Raw genomic sequence first — 18,850 nt, 5'->3', positions numbered from 1 at the left:
GAGAGAGAGAGAGAGAGAGAGAGAGAGAGAGAGAGAGAGAGAGAGAGAGAGAGAGAGAGAGAGAGAGAGAGAGAGAGAGAGAGATGTGGCCAGTGGCCATGTCTCAGGTCACTGCTGGTGGGGTAATCTTGTCTTGATGGGGATGAGGTGGGTTAAGGGGTGGCTGGAGACCAGCTTTAACTAAGGTCATGGAGATAACTATTAATAACTTGAGAATAACACATTAATTTCTCATTCCACCCACTGGTAATTCTTTAAGAGGGTACCCTCCTGAACCTGATACTATCAAGTTCTCCCACAACACTTTGGGCTTGGTTCCATAGCAGCAAGGGGCTACTTTATTTTTTCATCTTCCATGCCTAGAACTGTACATGGCATATAGTAGGTATTTTAACAAATGCTTCTTCATAGTATCATAAACATAGAGCTAGAAGGGGCCCCAGTCCAAACATATAATCCAGCACTTTCATTTTACAAATAAGGAAACTGAGGCCCAGAGAAGGTAAGAGGTTGGCCAAGATTACCCAGATAGTAAATAAAAGTCAGCATTTGAACCCAGGTCCTCTGGTGCCAGTGTTAATATTCTCTCCATAGCTTCTAGGTATTGATTAAATGGGTAAAACTCAGCAGATTTTTTTCCCCATCAAATTAATTTACAAATATATTCCTCCCACTTATGAGAAAGAACTGTGGGAGTAGAAACACAGAAGAAAAACATATGATTTATCACTTATTTATACGGACAGAGAATTCCTGGTTACAAAAACGAATAACATGGAAATAGGTATTGAGTAATAATAACATGTATAGCCCACGTATATTGCTTGTCAGCTCTAGGAGGGGAGAGGGAAGTGAGGGAGAGACTATGAATCATGTAACCTTGGAAAAATACTAAAAAATAAATTTTAAAATATAAAATAAATTAAAAGGGCAATAATTTTTTAAAAATTAAAAAAAACAAACAACAAATACATCCCTCCCGTACCTAATGAGTCATCCTTCCCAACAGAAAAAGAAAAAACTGAAAAAATCAATTTAGCAAATTTAGTCACACACATTCACCAAATCCAAAGGTAAATGCAAAAGTCCCTGATGATCCATAGTCTTCACCTTCCACACAGACGGAAAGGAGGAGAGTTTTCTGAGGTTGAACAGAGTTGTACTAGGTTTTGAGGTTGAGCAGCCACTGAGCAGGCGAAGAAAACACTCGGGACATAAGGGAGCAGGGTAGGCAAAAGCTCAGAGGTATCCGTGATTCATTCCCCTGCTACAGCAGCGCCCGCGACTTCCCTACAGAATTCAGCGAGGTCTTGCCAAAGAAACTACAATTCCCAGGAGGTCCTGGTCCCTCGGCGTGGATCTTTTTCGCTTACGTCATCACGCAGGAACCGGAGACGGGAGGAGGGAGGAGGGCTCTGGAAAAGGAGGAGGAGGGAAGGAAAAGAGGGGGAGAAGCTGGGGGAGGTAGCAGCAGAGGGCACAGGCTGCTTGGTCGGCTTAGTCGTCTCACTCTGGCACCCGAGTTGGCTCCGCTCCGCTCTGCGCCTCGCCCCCTCCCTCCCTGACCCAGGAGGTAAGTGCTTGCCTCATATGGCATACCCCCCTCGCGGACCCTACCACTGCGGGGTCTTACATTGCAGGCCCCGAGGAGGGATCTACCACTGCGCCGATGTGGGGGGAGGCGGGGGGAGGGGGGAGGGAAAGGAGGGCGCTGGAGGTTACCCCGGTGCTACCATATGTCTGGGAGGAGTGTGGAAAAGGGACCGTAGGAAGTGTCGTCAGGGTGGAGGAACTCGGCTGGGGTGGGGGAGGAGGGCCTTCCTCCCCATCCTCCGGGTTTGGCTGCTCACGGATAACCGGGGTCTTCGGTCTCCCCACCCCTCCCCCGCTCCTCCCCATCTCTGGTGGGCCATCTTTGTGCCTGCTCTTTTGTGCATAGATCCTCTTTGAGGGCTGTCAGCATGCTTGGTGCTTTTCTACCAGGATCCAACCTGGCTGTCCTCAGGAGACTTCTTGTCCTGGGACTGCTTAAGTTTATTTCCAGCAAAAGAGGAGGGAAAGGGTCAGCCCCTGCCCTTCTCCCCCAGTGTTAGAAATGCTCTTCTCCTTAGGGCTGGGGGCCCAGAAATAATGCTAGCTGGACCTTTTGTCTCCAATTTGGGGCCCCAACATAAGGATGCTCAGAACAGTTTTCAGGAAAATCCCCAAGGTGGAACTGGGATGATACTCTTCTCAGGGTCACAACCTTCTCTGCCTTCTTCCAACAGATGGGAGTGGGTCTACAAAACCTGCCCTCTGTGTCCTGCCCTCCCCCCCCAAGTCTAAGGTAAGCCCCCCCACCCAATATCACCTACACCCAAGCCTATTTTGTTCTCACCTCCTGGGTTCACTTGGAGGCCCACCAGGAAGGATAAACAGGTGGAGAAAGGAGATGATCCTAGCATCAGTGCTGGGGAGTGGCCCCCGTGGGGGCCCCCAACTCTGGCCATTGGCGTCCTGGGCTCTCCGATTCTGGTCTACCTCAGCCACTGATACTCATCACATGGAGCTGGCCAGAGAGCGATCCAAGACAGTCACCTCTTTCTACAACCAGTCAGCCATTGATGCTGCAGCTGAGAAGGTGGGCTACAACAGAGAGGGGATGCCAAGATAGGAAATTCTGGAGGTTTATGTGGGGGAGTTATCAGCCATCTATTCACCTTTCCAGCCTTCTGTTCGTCTCACTCCAACCATGATGCTTTACTCAGGCCGCTCTCAGGATGGCAGCCATCTGCTGGTAAGGGTCTGGCGGATCCTCTGTTATCCTACCTACTTTATATCCTGCTCTACTCTGAGCTTTCCACACATAACACATTTACACCTTTGCCTTCCAGAAAAGTGCCCGATACCTACACCATGAACTCCCTGTTCGAATAGCCCACCGGATCAAGGGCTTCCGAAGTCTGCCTTTCATCATTGGCTGCAATCCTACCATCCTTCATGTGGTAAAAACTGGCTTCACCTGCTATGGGAAAGGGGGAATTTCAGTTTCTGGAGAAATAGGAACCAAACATGACCAGTTATGAGGAAAGGGGGTAGGCTGGGTGAGATTGACTTAGGTGGGGTGGGGACTGGGGGAATGAAAAGGTAACTTTCAGCATCTTAAAATGTCACAACCAGAGGAGACTCTGGTGAACACCTAAGCCCCAGCTCCATGTTTTCTAGATGAAAACACTGAGGTCTGGAGAGGCCTGACTGGCCCAAGGTCACATGGCCAGTCAAAAATCGAGCCAAGACAACCCAATGCTAATTTCTGTCTTGGAGCTTTTTCTGTTAACTCAAGTTATGAGTTGATTTCATAGCACTCCAGTTATTTAACAGCTAAACCCTTGGGGTAGTAAATGGTATGCACCTGTGGGGCAGAGTGCTTTTGAAAGGGTGGGAGGCAGCTATAGACAAAGTTGGGGCCAAGGAATCATTAGTTCCTCCTGTAATCCTCCCCTCATTTCCCTTCACTGTTTCTACTTTCAGCATGAACTATATATCCGAGCCTTCCAGAAGCTGAGTGAATTTGCCCCGGTGAGCTGGGGTAATCCTGGGGGAGGTGGCAACTAGAGGGACAGAGGTTACTCATGCAGGGCCTCTGAAGGAGAATTGTCTGTGGGGTTTGAAAGGGAGTATTAGGTCAAGGACTTCAAAGAAAGGACCTTTTAGAAGAGAGGCACCTTGTGTACTCAGGACTGTCTGATTACCTTGGTGACCTCCAGATAAAGGATCAGGCATCTGAGGCCCAGTATTGCCAGTTGGTCCGCCAGCTCCTGGATGATCACAAAGATGTGGTAACTCTTCTGGCTGAGGGACTTCGAGAATGCCGGAAGCATATTCAGGTAGGGCCCCATAGCCATCTTTAGAGGATGATTGGGTAAATCAGAGAGCCTAAGACTGTGGTGAAGAAAAAGGAAGGGTCCCATATCCCTCAGACCCCTCTCCTTCCTTCTCAGGATGAGAAGCTGGTCCGATATTTCTTGGACAAGACACTGACTTCACGGCTGGGAATACGTATGTTGGCCACTCATCACCTGGCCCTGCATGAGGACAAGGTGCCAGTGCTTGCAGGGGTGGCAGGGTAGCTCATGATGTCCTAGGAGGGGAAATAGGGATCAGGTAACAAATCTCTTAGATCAGAGCTTCCTTTGAGCATAAGCCTTGAGATTGACCTAGAGATAGCTGAGTCTGCCAGGGGAGGGTTTTTTGGATATGAAGGAGCTGCCTATGTCTAACCCCTCAACCTCCAAGTATCTCCTCCCTCTTCCAGCCTGACTTTGTAGGGATCATCTGTACTCGACTCTCCCCAAAGAAGATCATCGAAAAGTGGGTGGACTTTGCCAGGTGAGGGGAGGACAAGGGGAAGGAAACTGGAAGAGGGACTGCCTAAGGAGGTAGAAGTCCCTCCAGTGTCCTTGTCCTATTCTGCAGGAGGCTGTGTGAACACAAGTATGGGAATGCTCCTCGAGTTCGAATCAATGGCCATGTGGCTGCCCGCTTCCCCTTCATCCCAATGCCCCTGGACTACATTCTCCCTGAGCTGCTGAAGAATGCCATGAGGTGGGGCCCAGGGTCCTGGGAGGAGGGCTGTGGGGAGGGAGGGCTGCTAATCACAATCCCACCTGGATTTGGACACCCCCCCATCCCAGGGCCACGATGGAAAGCCACCTAGACACTCCCTACAATGTTCCAGATATCGTCATCACTATCGCCAACAATGACATCGACCTCATAATCAGGTTAGGGTGGGGATGGGTTTTATGGGCCCACCAAATAGCAGTGCAAGGAAACCTAGAGTCAAGAATTGGGGAAGGGCGGACCCCCCAGCCAAACTTTCTGAACAGAGCCCCAGAGTCTAGGGAGGATAAAGTCAGAGGGGGAATGACCTGCCCTTGAAGAGCTTGGTCTGATTGCTACACCAAGGTCAGGAGTTCCAAAGGATAAGAGAAGTTGGAGATAGGTGGTTTAATCAGGGAAGGTCTTGCAAGATGGTATGGGACAGGGTTAGCATTGTGTGGGTGACTTCTGTTAGAATTTCAGATCGGGGCGGGGGCATCGCCCACCACCATTTGGACAAAGTGATGGACTACCACTTCACCACAGCTGAGGCCAGCACCCAGGATCCCCGAATCAGCCCACTTTTTGGTCACCTGGACACAAACAGCAATGGCCAGTCAGGACCTATGCATGGGTGAGACCCCCCTTATCAAATTTTGGTGGTCTTCATAGAAGGAAGGGGAAACAAAAGGGCTAGGATGGCTTGGACATCACACTCAGCTTGTTTCTATCCCTCTAGGTTTGGTTTTGGACTTCCTACATCCCGGGCCTATGCAGAATACCTAGGTGGCTCTCTTCGGCTCCAGTCTTTGCAAGGGATTGGCACAGATGTCTACCTAAGACTTCGTCACATCGATGGCAAGGAGGAGAGCTTCCGGATCTGACCCATCTTGCCTGGCCTTGCCCAGGCCTTCACCCCCTGAGACTTGCCAAGGGAAGCCACCTGCCTCTCCCCCTCTCATTATATTGTCCTTCCTCCCCTTCCTTCCAGGTCTTACAGCTTGGTCTGAAGTGTTGGGAGCCAGGAGCTTCCCTTAGGACCTTTGTTAATGGCTCTGCCTGGGGTCTCAAAACCTGTTTTCTCTTGCTGTTTGTTGCACCCTGGACCCTGGGCAATCAGGTCCCCTGAGTCCACCAGTCCAGGGTTGGTAACTCAGAATTTCTACCCATCACATACTGCAATTCTTTCCTTCTTCCCTTTTCTTATCTTCTCTGCTTCTGGCTTTTTGGCCCAGAGCTAGGGAGGATGGGTGGGGGGAGCTTTTGGGGGCCCCAGAGGCCTCCTGCATCATACATGTTTCTGGGGAAGTAAGTTTGGGGGTTCATGAACCCCCTTTCCTTCCCCTACCTACTGCTGTGTTTGTAATATTAAAGTGCACATTTTGAAAGCCCCTCCCCCAGGGCAGGGTGTGTGTGTCCTGGCTGGCTAGGGGACAGCCAGACTTTCCTGTCTACCTTTTCTGAGGACAAAGCTGGGGGTCACCTTGTCTCTTTTCCCTTGTCTACAGACAGGTAGGCCTGGCTGAGGGTTGGACACATTTTCCTTTTTTTAGGGGAAGTGTGTAAGGATAGCAGCTTCCAATTCATAGGATTTAAGTTAGGAAAAAAAAACTTAGAAATGATCTGAGACCAAACCTCCTCATTTTTACAAATGACAACACTTAACCCAGAAAATAGAGCACTTGTCTAAGACCACATAGCAAGTAACAGGGATTTGAACTGCCTTACTGTTTTGAAATCCAGTTTTTTTCTACACTAGCCCCTCTTCTGGACTTTTCTCCTATCATAATTAGGAAGTCATCCCTGAATTCTAATCCTAATTTTGAGGTCTTCTGCCTTTTTGCTAGTTCCTTTTTGAGGTTAGAAATCTGTTGAAAGTGAGGTGAGGTAAAAGAAATGTCTGATGAGATCCAAAAATGGGAATTATTGCCATTTATGACTTAACCTCATTCTCCTTGAATTCTTCCCAGGGCTCCTTATTTCTGTTTCCTTTCCATCGTCCAAGGTTAATGAGGTCACTGGGGCCACCTGACATTCTGATGCCAGGTGGCTGTTAAAAATACTCACCCTCAGCTGGGCTGTGACACCCAGGTTGGCCTCCTGCCTGTGCTTGGGAGTCCTGGCCAGCAGGCTTCTGGCTTCGGGGTACCTGGGAACTTGGGGTAGGCCCAAAAGATAGAAAGGGGGAACATAAGGTATAGGGGGAAACTAGAAGTGGCAAGGAGGCTGGATTTTAAATAAATCACATGAGAGGACCCATAAGTAAGCAGGAGTTGGGGGAATGTAGTGTTTTTCTCTCCCATGAGAAATCCCTTGATCTGTCAGGTCTAGACAAGTGTGGAATTCCCTGCTTACCTCTAGATTATTGACTCATTAATGAGTGCTAATTCAGTCCTTACCATCTTGAGTGTATGTGTCTATATATTCACACACACTTACACACTCACTCTTATAGCCCCACCCTCTCATAACTGATTGTCTTTCTTTCTCAGGAGGATGTTCAGAGGGAGTCCTGACCTATAGCTCAGATGGCGCTGGAGAAAGTTATTCATTACCTTCTCTCTTTCTATGCCCTTCACCCTACCCCTCTTGCCAAGTTCTTGTTCTATGAGTTTAGCTCATTACTGAAGATTCCCAAAAGAGGAGGTCTTAATGATGGGGGTGGGGTGGTGGAATTAAGTACCTAGCACTTACATTTTTGGGTGGTCTAACTCAAAAAAGCCATCCAAGAGATAATGGTTACTTAGGATTGCAAAGACTTGTTCTTTGAGATTAGCCCTCTTCAGATACTGTAAATACTGTCAAGTTGATGAAAGGCTCTGTTGGGAATTCATGAGTGGAAGTTTCTAGATGAGGGTTTCTTAAGTTGGGGCCCACAGATAGACTTGGTAAAGGGGGGGGGGGGGAATGGCTAAACTTCCTGATAGGAAAAGTTACTACTTCTGATAGTAGTTTGATACTCCTTTTTAGACCTATAAAAAAAAAACTTACCTTATGTCTTAGTATCAATACCATGTATTGGTTCCAAGGCAGAAGAGCAGAAAGAGCTAGGTAATGGGGTGTAAATGATTGCCCAGGGTCACACAACTAGGCAATGTCTGAGGTCAAATTTGAACCCAGGACCTCTCCTCTCTAGGCCTGCCCCTCTTAGCCTGCATTTTGTTTCAAACGTTTAAAAACATTCTGAGGAGAGATCTCTAGATTCTAAGGCCTCCTTATTCCTTCCTCCCTTTCTTTAAGCAGTCTACAGCAATGTTTGAGATATACTTTTCACAATCTCTTTTAAGATCGTTGGGAGCTGAGCTGGCACCACCCCATTCTGCCAGAGCCAGTGTGGTGTCTTGGAAAACGGCTGCAGTTTGGATTTAGGTTGTTTTTAAATACCAGCCCTGCCATTTGTTAGCTGTGGGATCTTGGACCAGTTGACTTCACATCTTTTGGGCCTCAGCCTCTGCGTATGTAAAATAGGAATCTTCATTCTTGCACAATGGATCACCCAGGGTTATCAAAAGCAACGCATTCTTCAAACCTTGAAAATAAGAGCGAAAGGTCAGGGGCTGGGGTTGGTCCTTGAAGCGGAAAAGAGCCAGCGCCTGCCAAATGTAATTGCTAGCTCTGTATTTAGCCGTTACCGGGAAACAGGGGATGCGACTCGGCGCACTCATTCTTCAATTTCAGCGTTTTCGGTTAAAAAATACAGTTCTCTTTCCACCTTAATCCCCTTGGAACTTCAGACAGGTTACAGGTGGAGCCTAGAAGAAACTGAGACGTCTTCATGACGTAGTAAAGAGGTCAACCCTTCTCGCCCACTCAGGGCACTTCCAATTCATACGGAAGATATGGTAGTGGGGAGAAAACGAGGCCGCCCAAACCGTATCCACCTGTAGGTGAGGGTCCCCAGGGCGGTGCATGACCTCAGCCACTCAATCGTGGTATGCTACGTCACGCGACTCCGCCTCCCCCACGCTTCTAGAGCGCCCTGGTCGGCCGTAAGGGACCCGGAAGTGTGGGGGTCGTCGAGACGCCTGATTATTACGTCACTTCCGACCGGTTCGATGGCGACGGCGAGCTCAGCCGCGGCCGCTACGGTCGGAGCCCCAGGAGAGGGCGAGGCTGGGGGCGGGGAGAGAACGGTGGCCGAAGGGACCTCCCCGCCCCCAGGCCGCGCCTCCCCACCGGCCCCGGCCCGCGGTGAACCTGAGGTCACGGTGGAAATCGGAGAAACGTACCTCTGCCGACGTCCGGATAGTACTTGGCGTAAGGTCTCGGGGTGTGGGGGAGTGGATGCTGAGTAGCTCACTGAGGGGTGGGGCTGCTCTCTGGGAGCTAGTGCTCCTGGAGGTCCTAGATTTCGGGAGTAAACCTGAGCCACAGGAGCCCAGGATTGGGGCATCCAGAGTGATGGAAGCACTTTGGGCCTGGAGTTGAGCCTTAGAAGGTTGTATAGAGAAAAAGTAAGAGGTAGAATGTATCCGAGGCCACCTCCTAGAGAGAAAAGAGAAAGGGAGAAGTAGCCGACGTTTCCATGTGAGTATAAGATTTATTCATGTCACCTTATTTTATCCTCAACAGTCTGAAGTATTACTACCATTATCCCCATTTTACAGGTGAAGATACAGAAACTTAGTTTAGGTGATTTGTTCAGTGTCGCATACCTGATTAGCGTTTGAAGTCTGCATTTAAACCCAGTTCCAACCTCCATGTACAGCACTCCTTCCACTATGCCATGCTGACTTTATTGAGAAATAGATGTATGTTTGAGACATTTCGATGTAGTGGGAAAAGTCATGAATTTGGAATCAAAAGACCAGGATTCCAATAATTTACTAACTCTGGCATTGGGTGAATTGTTTAGAGTCATTTAATTTTAAAGCTTTTAAATGAGGCATAGTAAGGAAAACCAATAGGCAGAAGTGAAGAGGGACATCCTAAGACATGGGAAATGACAACCAATGAAAAAGGAATTGAAGGGGTGGAGGTGAGGGGGCTTTGAAAGAAGGAGGAGTCTTAGTGGATAAAGAGCAGGGCTTAGAGATGGAAGGCCCTGGATTCAAGTTGGTCTTAGATGCTTCCTAGCTATATGGCCCTGAACAAGACATTTAGTCCAGTTCCCTAGCTCTTACTGCTCCTGGAACCAATCCTTAATATAGATTCTAAGGTAAAGGTTTTTAAAAAAAAAAGGATGATAGGGCTGAGATGTCATATGGGAAGAGTCTGATATTGCTAAATTGTAAGTACATGAAGGAGAGTAAAGTGTGAGACAACTGGAAATTGAGAAAGGTGTGGAGTTAGGAAGTACTTCATAAACAGGAGATGTTATATTTGATCCTGAAGGCCCTAATGAGCCACCGGAGTTTATTAGAGAAGTATGTCTATATCCGTGTCTTCCCTGTATTTGAGGAAGAAATTGTCATGGGAAGATATTTTAGGAATAAGACCAATTAGCTGGATAATAGTAGCTGGTATTTATCTAGTGCTTTAAAGTTTGCCAAATGCTTCTTTACAAATATTGTTTCATCTAATCTCCACAACAACCCTGGGAGATAGGTGCTATTATCTTCATTTTACATATGAGGAAGCTCAAACAGATATTAAGTCACACAGGTTGGAAGACAGATTTTAGCTCATCTCTCTGATTTCAGTCCAGCAATTATTGCAATGATCTAACTGATCTCATTTGTTTTCAGGCTTTCCCTTTCTCCTTCACAATTTTTTGAGGGGGGAGGGAGAGAGGTTGTCCTACACCTGTTATTTAATATATGAGGAGCTACCCTAAGAACTTCAACTCATTTTCGTTTATATTCCTGAGAATAGCCCTCAGGTACTGAGATGAAGAGACTTGCTCCAAATTCTAATGCCTGCCAGCTATCCATTATGCCACACTGCCTCTCCTTTTATCCTTCACACAACTGCCAAAATAAGCATTATTAATCCACAGGTATATGCCATTCCCTTGCTATAAAAATATAAATTAAAAAAACAAAACAAAACTAGTAGTCACCTATGTCCTTTAAGTTGAATACAAGCTCTTTGTCCTCGCATCCTTCTGTAATTGGCTCCCATCTACCTTTTCAGCCACCTTTTACCACATTACCTTCCACATGCTTTTATGTTCTATCCACACTGAAACAACTGAGCTGTTTCCTAACACAAGTGGCATTTTAGCTCATTGGAAAGGGCACCAGATTTGGAGTCACAGGACCTGAGCTTGATACTAGGACCTGCTACTTATTACTTGTATGATGTGGGGCAAGTCACATAACCTCTCTGGGTCCTCTTTGCTTTCTTCTGTAAAACAAGAGGGTTGGAATCTGTTCTGCTTATTTTCTCTCTCTTTTTTTAAATGTTTGCTCATTTTATTTATTTTACCTTTTAATTTCATTGACTTGTTTTTTGTTTCCTTTATTAAAGTTCCCAGCTGTCTCCCTGCCTCCCCACCCCACACTAGAGAAGCCATCATTTGACCAAAAGAAAAAAAAAAATATATATATATATATATATGTATATGTGTGTGTGTGTTATGTATGTTTCTATTCATTCTTTCTTGGAGGTGAGCATTCACAGTTATTCTTCAAATAATATTTCTGTTGCTGTATATGCTATCTCTTATTTCTGCTCATTTCACTCTTCATTATTTCATATAGATCTTTGTGGTTTTTTTCACTACATAGCAGTATTCCATCAGAGTCATATGCCATTTGTTCACCTATTCCCCCAGTTGATGACATCTCCTGAAATTCTAGTTCTTTGCTATCACAAAGGAGAGGTGCTACAAATATTTTAGAACATATAGGTTCTTTTCCTTTTTCCTGATCACCTTGGGAAACAGACTTAATAGTGGTATTGCTGGGTCAAAGTGTTTTATAATTCTGGGTATATTTCCAGATTGCTTTTCAAAATGATTGGATCAGTTCACAGTTCTACCAGAAGGATAATAATGTTCCCGATTTTCCCTATCCCCTCCAACATTTATCATATTGCCCCATTGTCATTTTAGCCAATCTGATGTGAGATTTCTCAGTATTGTTTTGATGTGCATTTCTCTTAAACAGTAATGGTTTAGAGCAGAGCAGTTTTTTCATATGAATATATATAGCTTTGAATTTCTTCATCCCAAAACTTTATACCCTCTGAGCATTTATCAGTTGTAGAATGATTTGTATTCTGTAAATTGGCAAAGTTCTCTATTTATGTGAGAATATGAGATCTGAGAAACTCTTAAAAATGTTTCCCAGTTTTCTGTTTTCCTTCTAACCTTTACTATATTGGTTTTGTTTGTACAAAAAACCTTTTTAATGTGATCAAAATTATCTGTTTTATCCCTCACATTACTCTCTATCACTTGTTTATTCATGAATCTGATAGGTAATATGCTCCCTGTTCATCTAATTTGCCAATATCTCCCTTTATGTATAGGTCATGTTTCCATTTTGACCTTATTTTAGTAAATGATGTAATATGTAGTTTCTGTCCAACTTCCCAAAAATTTTTACCAGATAATGAATTCTTATCCTAAAAGTATTTGTTCATTTTCACTACTTAGAATGTATTCTCCTTCTTACCTCCAGAAATCCCTTTAAATGCCATTGCCTTCATGAAATGCCATTGCCTTTCTTAACTTCATTTCTCCTTGTTCCCACTTTCAACCAAAAGTATTCTCTCTTTCCTCACATTTTTCTAAAGTACTTTGTCTCAATCTTTAGTGCTGATTTTTTAACATTTTACCTTGTAACTTTTTCATATCCTAGCATTTGTTCAATACAGTAGACTATAGACACTTTGAGGTCAAGGACTGATTTTCATAATATTCTTAAAAAACAATCCTGTGCACATTTTTAATACTTAGAAAACTGTGAGGGAATTGATAATTCTGCTAAATAAACCCTGTCTTAGACTAAATTTATAATAATACAGTGTTCAGTTTTAGTGCCCATGTTTTATGAAGGACACTGACAAAATAGAGTTTGTCCATAGCAAGGTAATCAAGAAAGTGAGAGGACTAGAGACTGCCATAAGACAGTTGGTTGAAGGAACTGATGCTGTATAGCTTAGAAGAGAAAAAACTTAGAAGAATGACAACTCTCCCAGTATTTGGAGGGCTGTTGTGGAGTAGAAGGATTAAATTTGTTGTGTTTAGACCCAAGAGGGCAAAATTTGGAGTAGTGGGTAGGTTATGAGGAAAATTTCAGTTTTTAAAAGTATAATGGTATACCTCAGGGAAAGATGAAAGGAGTGGTCTGGTGATTATCACTAGTGGGCCAGAAAGGTTAGAGACTATCCTTACTGGAGGCATTTAGATGGCTCAGTGGATAAAGAGAGCCAAGCCTGGAGTCAAGGTCCCAGATTCATATCTGGCCTCAGACACTCTCTAGCTGTGTGACTCTGGTCAAGTCATTTAACCCTCATTACCTAGCCCTTACCACTCTTCTGTCTTAGAAGCAAAACATAGTACCAATACAGACCGCTCTTCTGCCTCAAAACCGATGCTTAGCTTTTATTCTAAGACAGGAAGTAAGGGTTTAAAAAAAAAAAAAAAAAGAAACTATCCTCCCTGGATAAGAGGGTCCTTACTCCCTCACACACCTTTATCTCTGCTTTATCCTTCTGGCAACTCTAAGGTTTCTTGTTCTATAGACTCAGCAGAAGTGATTCAGTCCCGGGTAAATGACCAGGAAGGAAGAGAGGAATTCTACGTACATTATGTGGGCTGTGAGTACCTGGGTTATATGGAGACAGGACAGTTTGTGGTTTTTTTTCCCGGATGGCAAGAACCAACTGGGAGCCTAAGACAACAGAACCTAGAATGGGGAGTTGGGTGGGCATTTGAGTTTTCTCCTCTCAACTTTTCACCTCTTTCAGTTAACCGTCGGCTGGATGAATGGGTGGATAAGAATCGGCTGGCCTTGACCAAGACAGTGAAAGAAGCTGTTCAGAAGAACTCTGAGAAGTACCTTAGTGAACTAGCTGAACAGCCTGAACGCAAGATCACCCGCAACCAGAAACGCAAGCATGATGAGATCAACCATGTGCAGAAGGTCTGAGGCCACCTGGGAAAGTCCAAGGGGAAGCCCAGGACATGGGCACTCTTCCTGAGGCTTTGCCACTGAGTTTGTGCGATTAAAACTGGGTCACTCCTGGGAAAAGCCACTTAAATTTTTGCTCCAAAAATTTGATTAAACAAATAACTTCAATAGTTTTTTTATTGGCACTTGGTGCTGTGCTAGGTGCTTAAGATAGGAAATGAAGTGTACACTGTAATAGGTGGATGAGATCTATACAAGTTTATAGCAGTTGATTAATTAAATGAGAAAAGTCAGAGAATATGAGAGATTTAAGAAAGGATCACTTCCAGCAAGTAGTGATCAGTAAGCTTCATTGAAGAGGTAGCACCTGACCTAGGCTTAAGTCTTGAATGAGGAAATAGGTTTCAACAGATAAGAGATAGAGGAGTGGGAGGAGGAAGTAGTATATTGTTCTAAGGCTAGGGAAATAGCATTTGCCAGTTTCACAAGAGGGTAGGGTGGTGAGATCATGGAATTATGAGTAGTCTAGTTTGGAAGGAGCATAATGGGTAAAGGATGTCCTGTACCAATGCCTACCATGAGGCGCTTTTTCTAGGTAGTCATATTTCCTAGAGCTTGCTATAGGGTAAGGCCCAAATCCATCCCTTCCTTTTCTGCTCCATTCCTTAATTCTCAGTCCATGAGCTAATTTTCTTAAATGTCTACCATATAAACCATCTCCATATGAGACAAAGATCCTTAAAATAGGGCTTCTGCCTTAGGAGTCAGTCTAGTTGGGGAAAACAAGACAAGACACTAGAAGAAGAATACTAACAATATTATGTGGTAAATGACAAATGGTCAGTGATAATCAGGCACAGATAATGTTGGCAAGAGAGAATGCATCATTAAACAGGTGCCAGACTGGTTCTTCAAGAGGATGTCAGAAAAGTGGAGTGGGAGAGGGTCTTAAGCTTGAAGCTCAGTCAGGATTCATATAGAAGGATAAAAAGGAAGGAGAAAGGCACACCTAGGGCAGAGGTACATGGTTTGAGGTAGAGTAGAACAAAGAGGGATAGGAATGGCCTGCACTGGATAATGAAGTGTAGAGGGACATAGAAAATAGTTTGGAAACTAGTCACATTGTGGTGAGTCTTAACTGGGAAGTCATTGTTTGGTGGGGTTATGATAGGATGAAAATGTTTTTTCCACCACCCTCTCCTCTTCCCCTTCCCACCAGACCTACGCAGAGATGGATCCCACAACAGCAGCACTAGAGAAGGAACATGAGGCGGTAAGTAAGCAGAGAGGGGAAGCCAGGCCTCTCACACCTCTCTCATGGGGTCATCATGAAAAGCCCCTGTTCAGTTTTCGCTCTTATTTAGCCTTTTGTTATCTTTACCCACAGATTACCAAGGTGAAGTATGTGGATAAGATTCATATTGGAAACTATGAGATTGATGCCTGGTACTTCTCCCCATTTCCAGAAGATTATGGGAAACAGCCCAAACTTTGGCTCTGCGAATACTGCCTCAAATACATGAAGTTCGAGAAAAGCTACCGTTTCCATTTGGTGAGTCTTGACTAAAAAACCAGCCTAATCAGTGTTGTGGGGCAAGTGGAGTAGTTCTGGGTTTGGGGTAAGCAGGAACTTCACTGGGGGAAGTAGGTAAGATTAAGAAAATACATCCCCAGGCTTTTGACATTTAGAAGTTCTTCTTATAACATGGCAGCAAAATTAAGGTTGGGGCCTCGGGGATTGTGAGAGCCCAAGTAGTTAATGAAAGAAGAATCCTAGATCATCTGAGTTGGGACAAATCTTAGAAAGCATCTCTATCACAGGTTCCTAACTTTTTTATATGTCATACTTTTGGTTAGTGTTACCTGGTGAAGCCTAAGGACCCCTTCTCCAAATGTTTTTATTTTTATTTTTTATTTTAATAACAAATTTCCACATAAGTTTTCCAAAGTCATAATATCCTAATTGTCTCCCTTCTTCCTTCTCCTCTCCCAGAGCTGATAATTCAATCTGGGTAATACATGTCTTATCATGCAAAACATATTTCCATATTAGAATGTTTTTAAATAATTGAAGGAAATGCTAAATTTGATTTATAGGTTAATGAAAATAAAAATAAAATCTATCTGCCCTGCTCTCCATTCATGGACATCAAGAACCCTTGATCTAGACTGTGGTCAGCAGTGTATGGCTCTTTCTGCAGGAGCCATAAAGCCATTTTTTTTTCAGGCGCTGTTATAGGAGTTCACACTGTTAGCACTGTACTGCTCTCACAAAATTAACATTTTTATTTTAATTTTTTTTTAAGCCCTTGTACTTTGGTGTATTGTCTCATAAGTGGAAGATTGGTAAGGGTGGGCAATGGGGGTCAAGTGACTTGCCCAGGGTCACACAGCTGGGAAGTGGCTGAGGCCAGGTTTGAACCTAGGACCTTCCGTCTCTAGGCCTGGCTCTCAGTCCACTGAGCTACCCAGCTGCCCCAAAATTAACATTTTAAAAAATGTGGTGTTTATGGCTCTCACGGCCAAAAAGCTTGCTGACCCCTGATCTAGACTATCTTCCTTATTTTTATAGATAGGCAGCCTGAGTTCCAGAGAAGGAGATAATTTACCTAAAGTAACACATTGAATTAGTGATGAAGTTTAAACTAAAGTTATCTAGTTGTTCTTCTGACTGCTGTTCCAGGTTCTTGCAACTATAGTCTATGGTGAAAGTTTTGGTTGTCAAGCTCTACAACTTGCATGCTGAGCTGCCTCTCTCCTTTCAGAGCTAATCCCATGATGAGAGTCAACCTCATCTCTTCTTCTACCCCAGGGGCAGTGCCAGTGGAGACAGCCACCTGGAAAGGAAATCTACCGAAAGAACAATATCTCAGTGTATGAAGTAGATGGCAAGGACCATAAGGTATGCCCTAGGGCCTTGGGATGGAACAGTATTTTCTCTCATCATGAAAGGCAATGAAGATTCCCCTTTTCCCCAGCGTTGTCCTTGATGAGATCAAGATACTCAAGAAATTGTTTTTGATGGAAAAGGACCCCATCAGAGGTTTTCCCTCAAAACTGGGCAATTTATAAATAAGCATTTAAGACTTATGAAGGTACTACGCAAAGGCAGGAGAAAAAAATTATTTCAAGAAGTATATTTACATTTTACTGGGGCTCCAAATCTGAGTGGCTGCTAGTTTTATCAGCATCAGCCTAGAGACCATCCCCTAAGGAGCCTGATTTCCATTGTCTGAGGGCTTTTATTTGGAGTGGGGGAGGGGAGGTTTAGAGGTCTCCCACTCTCATTATAATTCCAGGAAGACAAGTTACTCTATAGAAAAGGGGGGTTTCCTAGGGAAAACCCTTAATCCCATTCCTTCCTTTCCTCCCATCCTCAGATTTATTGCCAGAACCTGTGTCTGTTGGCCAAGCTCTTCCTGGATCACAAGACCCTGTACTTTGATGTGGAACCATTTGTCTTCTACATCTTGACAGAGGTGGACAGACAGGGGGCCCACATCGTGGGCTACTTCTCTAAGGTGCCAGCTGGGGCACAGAAGGGATGGGTGTTAGGTGGGGATGGTCCAGGATCTATTTCCTGACTAGTTCTCTACTCGCCTGAAGGAGAAGGAGTCTCCAGATGGGAATAATGTGGCCTGTATCCTGACTCTCCCCCCATATCAGCGTCGAGGTTATGGCAAGTTCCTCATTGCTTTCAGTGAGTTGAATCTCCTGGGAGGAAAGGGTGGGAGGGAAGGGAGCCCGGGGTACAGTGGGAGTACCTGGGTCCTCAGCCTCACCCATCTCCAAGGTTACGAATTGTCCAAGTTGGAGAGTACTGTGGGTTCTCCAGAGAAACCACTGTCAGACCTTGGCAAACTGAGCTATCGGAGTTACTGGTCCTGGGTGCTACTGGAAATCCTGAGGGACTTTCGGGGTACACTATCCATCAAAGACCTCAGGTAAGGTTGGCCAAGGTCTTGTTCTATCCCACCACCAAAGCAGCACCACAAGAAGGGCAAAGCAGAGGGTGGGGGAGGCAGGTAGGGTGACTGTCATGCATGCCCTCTCTAGTTCCCCAAATAGACTGGAACATGGTCTGTCCTTTCCTCCCTGCCATTGTTCTTTTAAGGACTCAGAGGGTACCTGGGACTGGTGGAGGGGAAGCCATAGGATCTCATTGCTTCTCTTCCCCTTACCCCCACAGCCAGATGACCAGCATCACACAAAATGACATCATCAGCACTCTGCAGTCACTCAACATGGTCAAGTACTGGAAGGGGCAGCATGTCATCTGTGTCACCCCCAAGCTGGTGGAAGAGCATCTTAAGAGTGCCCAGTATAAGAAGCCACCCATAACAGGTGAGAGCAGAGGTACTAACACCATGGAGAACTGGACATTTGCAGTTTACTGGGGGATTCTGGGCTCCCCACCTTTGGCCAGACAAGGCTTCCTGTGTCCCCTGCAGCTGAGCTGGCCCCTGTCTCATGACCACAAAACCGGTCATACCTGCTCCTGGCTGCCAGTGGCAGGCAGTACTAGGTTCTCTGGAGGAGGCTACTTCTCCTTCCCCCTCCCAGGCTCATTCAAATGCCCTTTTGTTCTCACCTAGGCTCATTGAAACCTGGCTCAGAGCCCAATGCAAACGTGGGCTCCCTCTCATGGAAACTTAGAATATCCAAACTGGCAGGCAGTCTAGGCTAGAACTCCAGGCTCAAGACTACCAGGCCAGAGTTTCTCTTGCTATCTCCTAAAATGTTTTACTTTTTTTAAACAAACAGAAATTGTTTTTTCTCTCCTACCCCCATGGGGGAAGGGGGGAGGGAATTCCTTGCAACAGATATGCAGTCAAGCAAAACAAATTCCCATTGGCTGAGTTTTTTTTTTTTTAAGTCTCATTTGGCATTGAATCAGTCACTTCTCAATGAGGATTTGGTATCATAGCTTGCTTTCAAAACCTATTGTCCCCACCATGCTCCAGCCAACCCCATCATTGACTTTTTTTCTCCATTTCCCCTGCAGTGGACTCTGTTTGCCTCAAGTGGGCACCACCCAAGCACAAGCAAGTAAAGCTGTCCAAGAAGTGATCCGGTGTTCTGACCAGCCCCCCTGCATTCCCTACCCAGTGATCGTCTTAGACCTGGGAGGGATGCCTCTTTTTCAGTTTGTAAATATGTATAGACTCCTCTGCCTACCTTCGAGCCCTAAATATTTTTTTAATAAAAGAGATTTTAGCTTGTCACAATACAGTTGCAAAATTGGC

General features: G+C 45.2%; 2 protein-coding genes across 3 annotated transcripts; both read left to right on the top strand.

Annotated features, from left to right (window-relative positions):
• The first annotated feature begins 1,414 nt into the window (after positions 1-1,414).
• Positions 1,415-6,304, top strand: BCKDK (branched chain keto acid dehydrogenase kinase). Its single transcript, XM_044657380.1, has 12 exons — positions 1,415-1,573; positions 2,268-2,620; positions 2,708-2,776; positions 2,874-2,984; positions 3,511-3,558; positions 3,747-3,866; positions 3,981-4,079; positions 4,295-4,368; positions 4,456-4,584; positions 4,674-4,763; positions 5,057-5,215; positions 5,321-6,304. The coding sequence occupies exons 2-12, from the start codon at positions 2,432-2,434 to the stop codon at positions 5,463-5,465; spliced, it is 1,233 nt and encodes a 410-aa protein (XP_044513315.1). The 5' UTR covers positions 1,415-1,573; positions 2,268-2,431; the 3' UTR covers positions 5,466-6,304.
• A 2,332-nt stretch (positions 6,305-8,636) lies between these two features.
• On the top strand, positions 8,637-18,832 carry KAT8 (lysine acetyltransferase 8). Of its 2 annotated transcripts, XM_044659594.1 has the most exons (11): positions 8,637-8,838; positions 13,216-13,290; positions 13,441-13,616; positions 14,824-14,877; positions 14,992-15,156; positions 16,417-16,506; positions 16,985-17,125; positions 17,211-17,304; positions 17,398-17,548; positions 17,794-17,948; positions 18,610-18,832. In XM_044659594.1, the coding sequence occupies exons 1-11, from the start codon at positions 8,637-8,639 to the stop codon at positions 18,672-18,674; spliced, it is 1,368 nt and encodes a 455-aa protein (XP_044515529.1). In that variant the 3' UTR covers positions 18,675-18,832. The 2 variants fall into 2 exon arrangements, with proteins under 2 accessions (XP_044515529.1, XP_044515523.1); XM_044659588.1 differs by lacking the exon at positions 8,637-8,838 and having other exon boundaries at positions 13,052-13,616.
• Positions 18,833-18,850: the final 18 nt, after the last annotated feature.

Source organism: Gracilinanus agilis, chromosome 1, assembly GCF_016433145.1.
Source record: "Gracilinanus agilis isolate LMUSP501 chromosome 1, AgileGrace, whole genome shotgun sequence".
Lineage (NCBI taxonomy): Eukaryota > Metazoa > Chordata > Mammalia > Didelphimorphia > Didelphidae > Gracilinanus > Gracilinanus agilis.
Note: the sequence above shows the minus strand (reverse complement) of the source record. Positions and strands in the feature narration are given on the sequence as shown.

Coding starts and splice junctions, on each gene's coding strand:
- BCKDK (XM_044657380.1), top strand. CDS start 2,432: ATGATCCTAGCATCAGTGCTGGGGAGTGGCCCCCGTGGGGGCCCCCAA. Junction 3,867..3,980: donor AATGCCGGAAGCATATTCAG/GTAGGGCCCCAT, acceptor CTTCCTTCTCAG/GATGAGAAGCTGGTCCGATA. Junction 4,585..4,673: donor CTGCTGAAGAATGCCATGAG/GTGGGGCCCAGG, acceptor CCCCCATCCCAG/GGCCACGATGGAAAGCCACC.
- KAT8 (XM_044659588.1), top strand. CDS start 13,065: ATGCTTAGCTTTTATTCTAAGACAGGAAGTAAGGGTTTAAAAAAAAAA. Junction 16,507..16,984: donor TAGATGGCAAGGACCATAAG/GTATGCCCTAGG, acceptor TCCCATCCTCAG/ATTTATTGCCAGAACCTGTG. Junction 17,305..17,397: donor CAAGTTCCTCATTGCTTTCA/GTGAGTTGAATC, acceptor CCCATCTCCAAG/GTTACGAATTGTCCAAGTTG.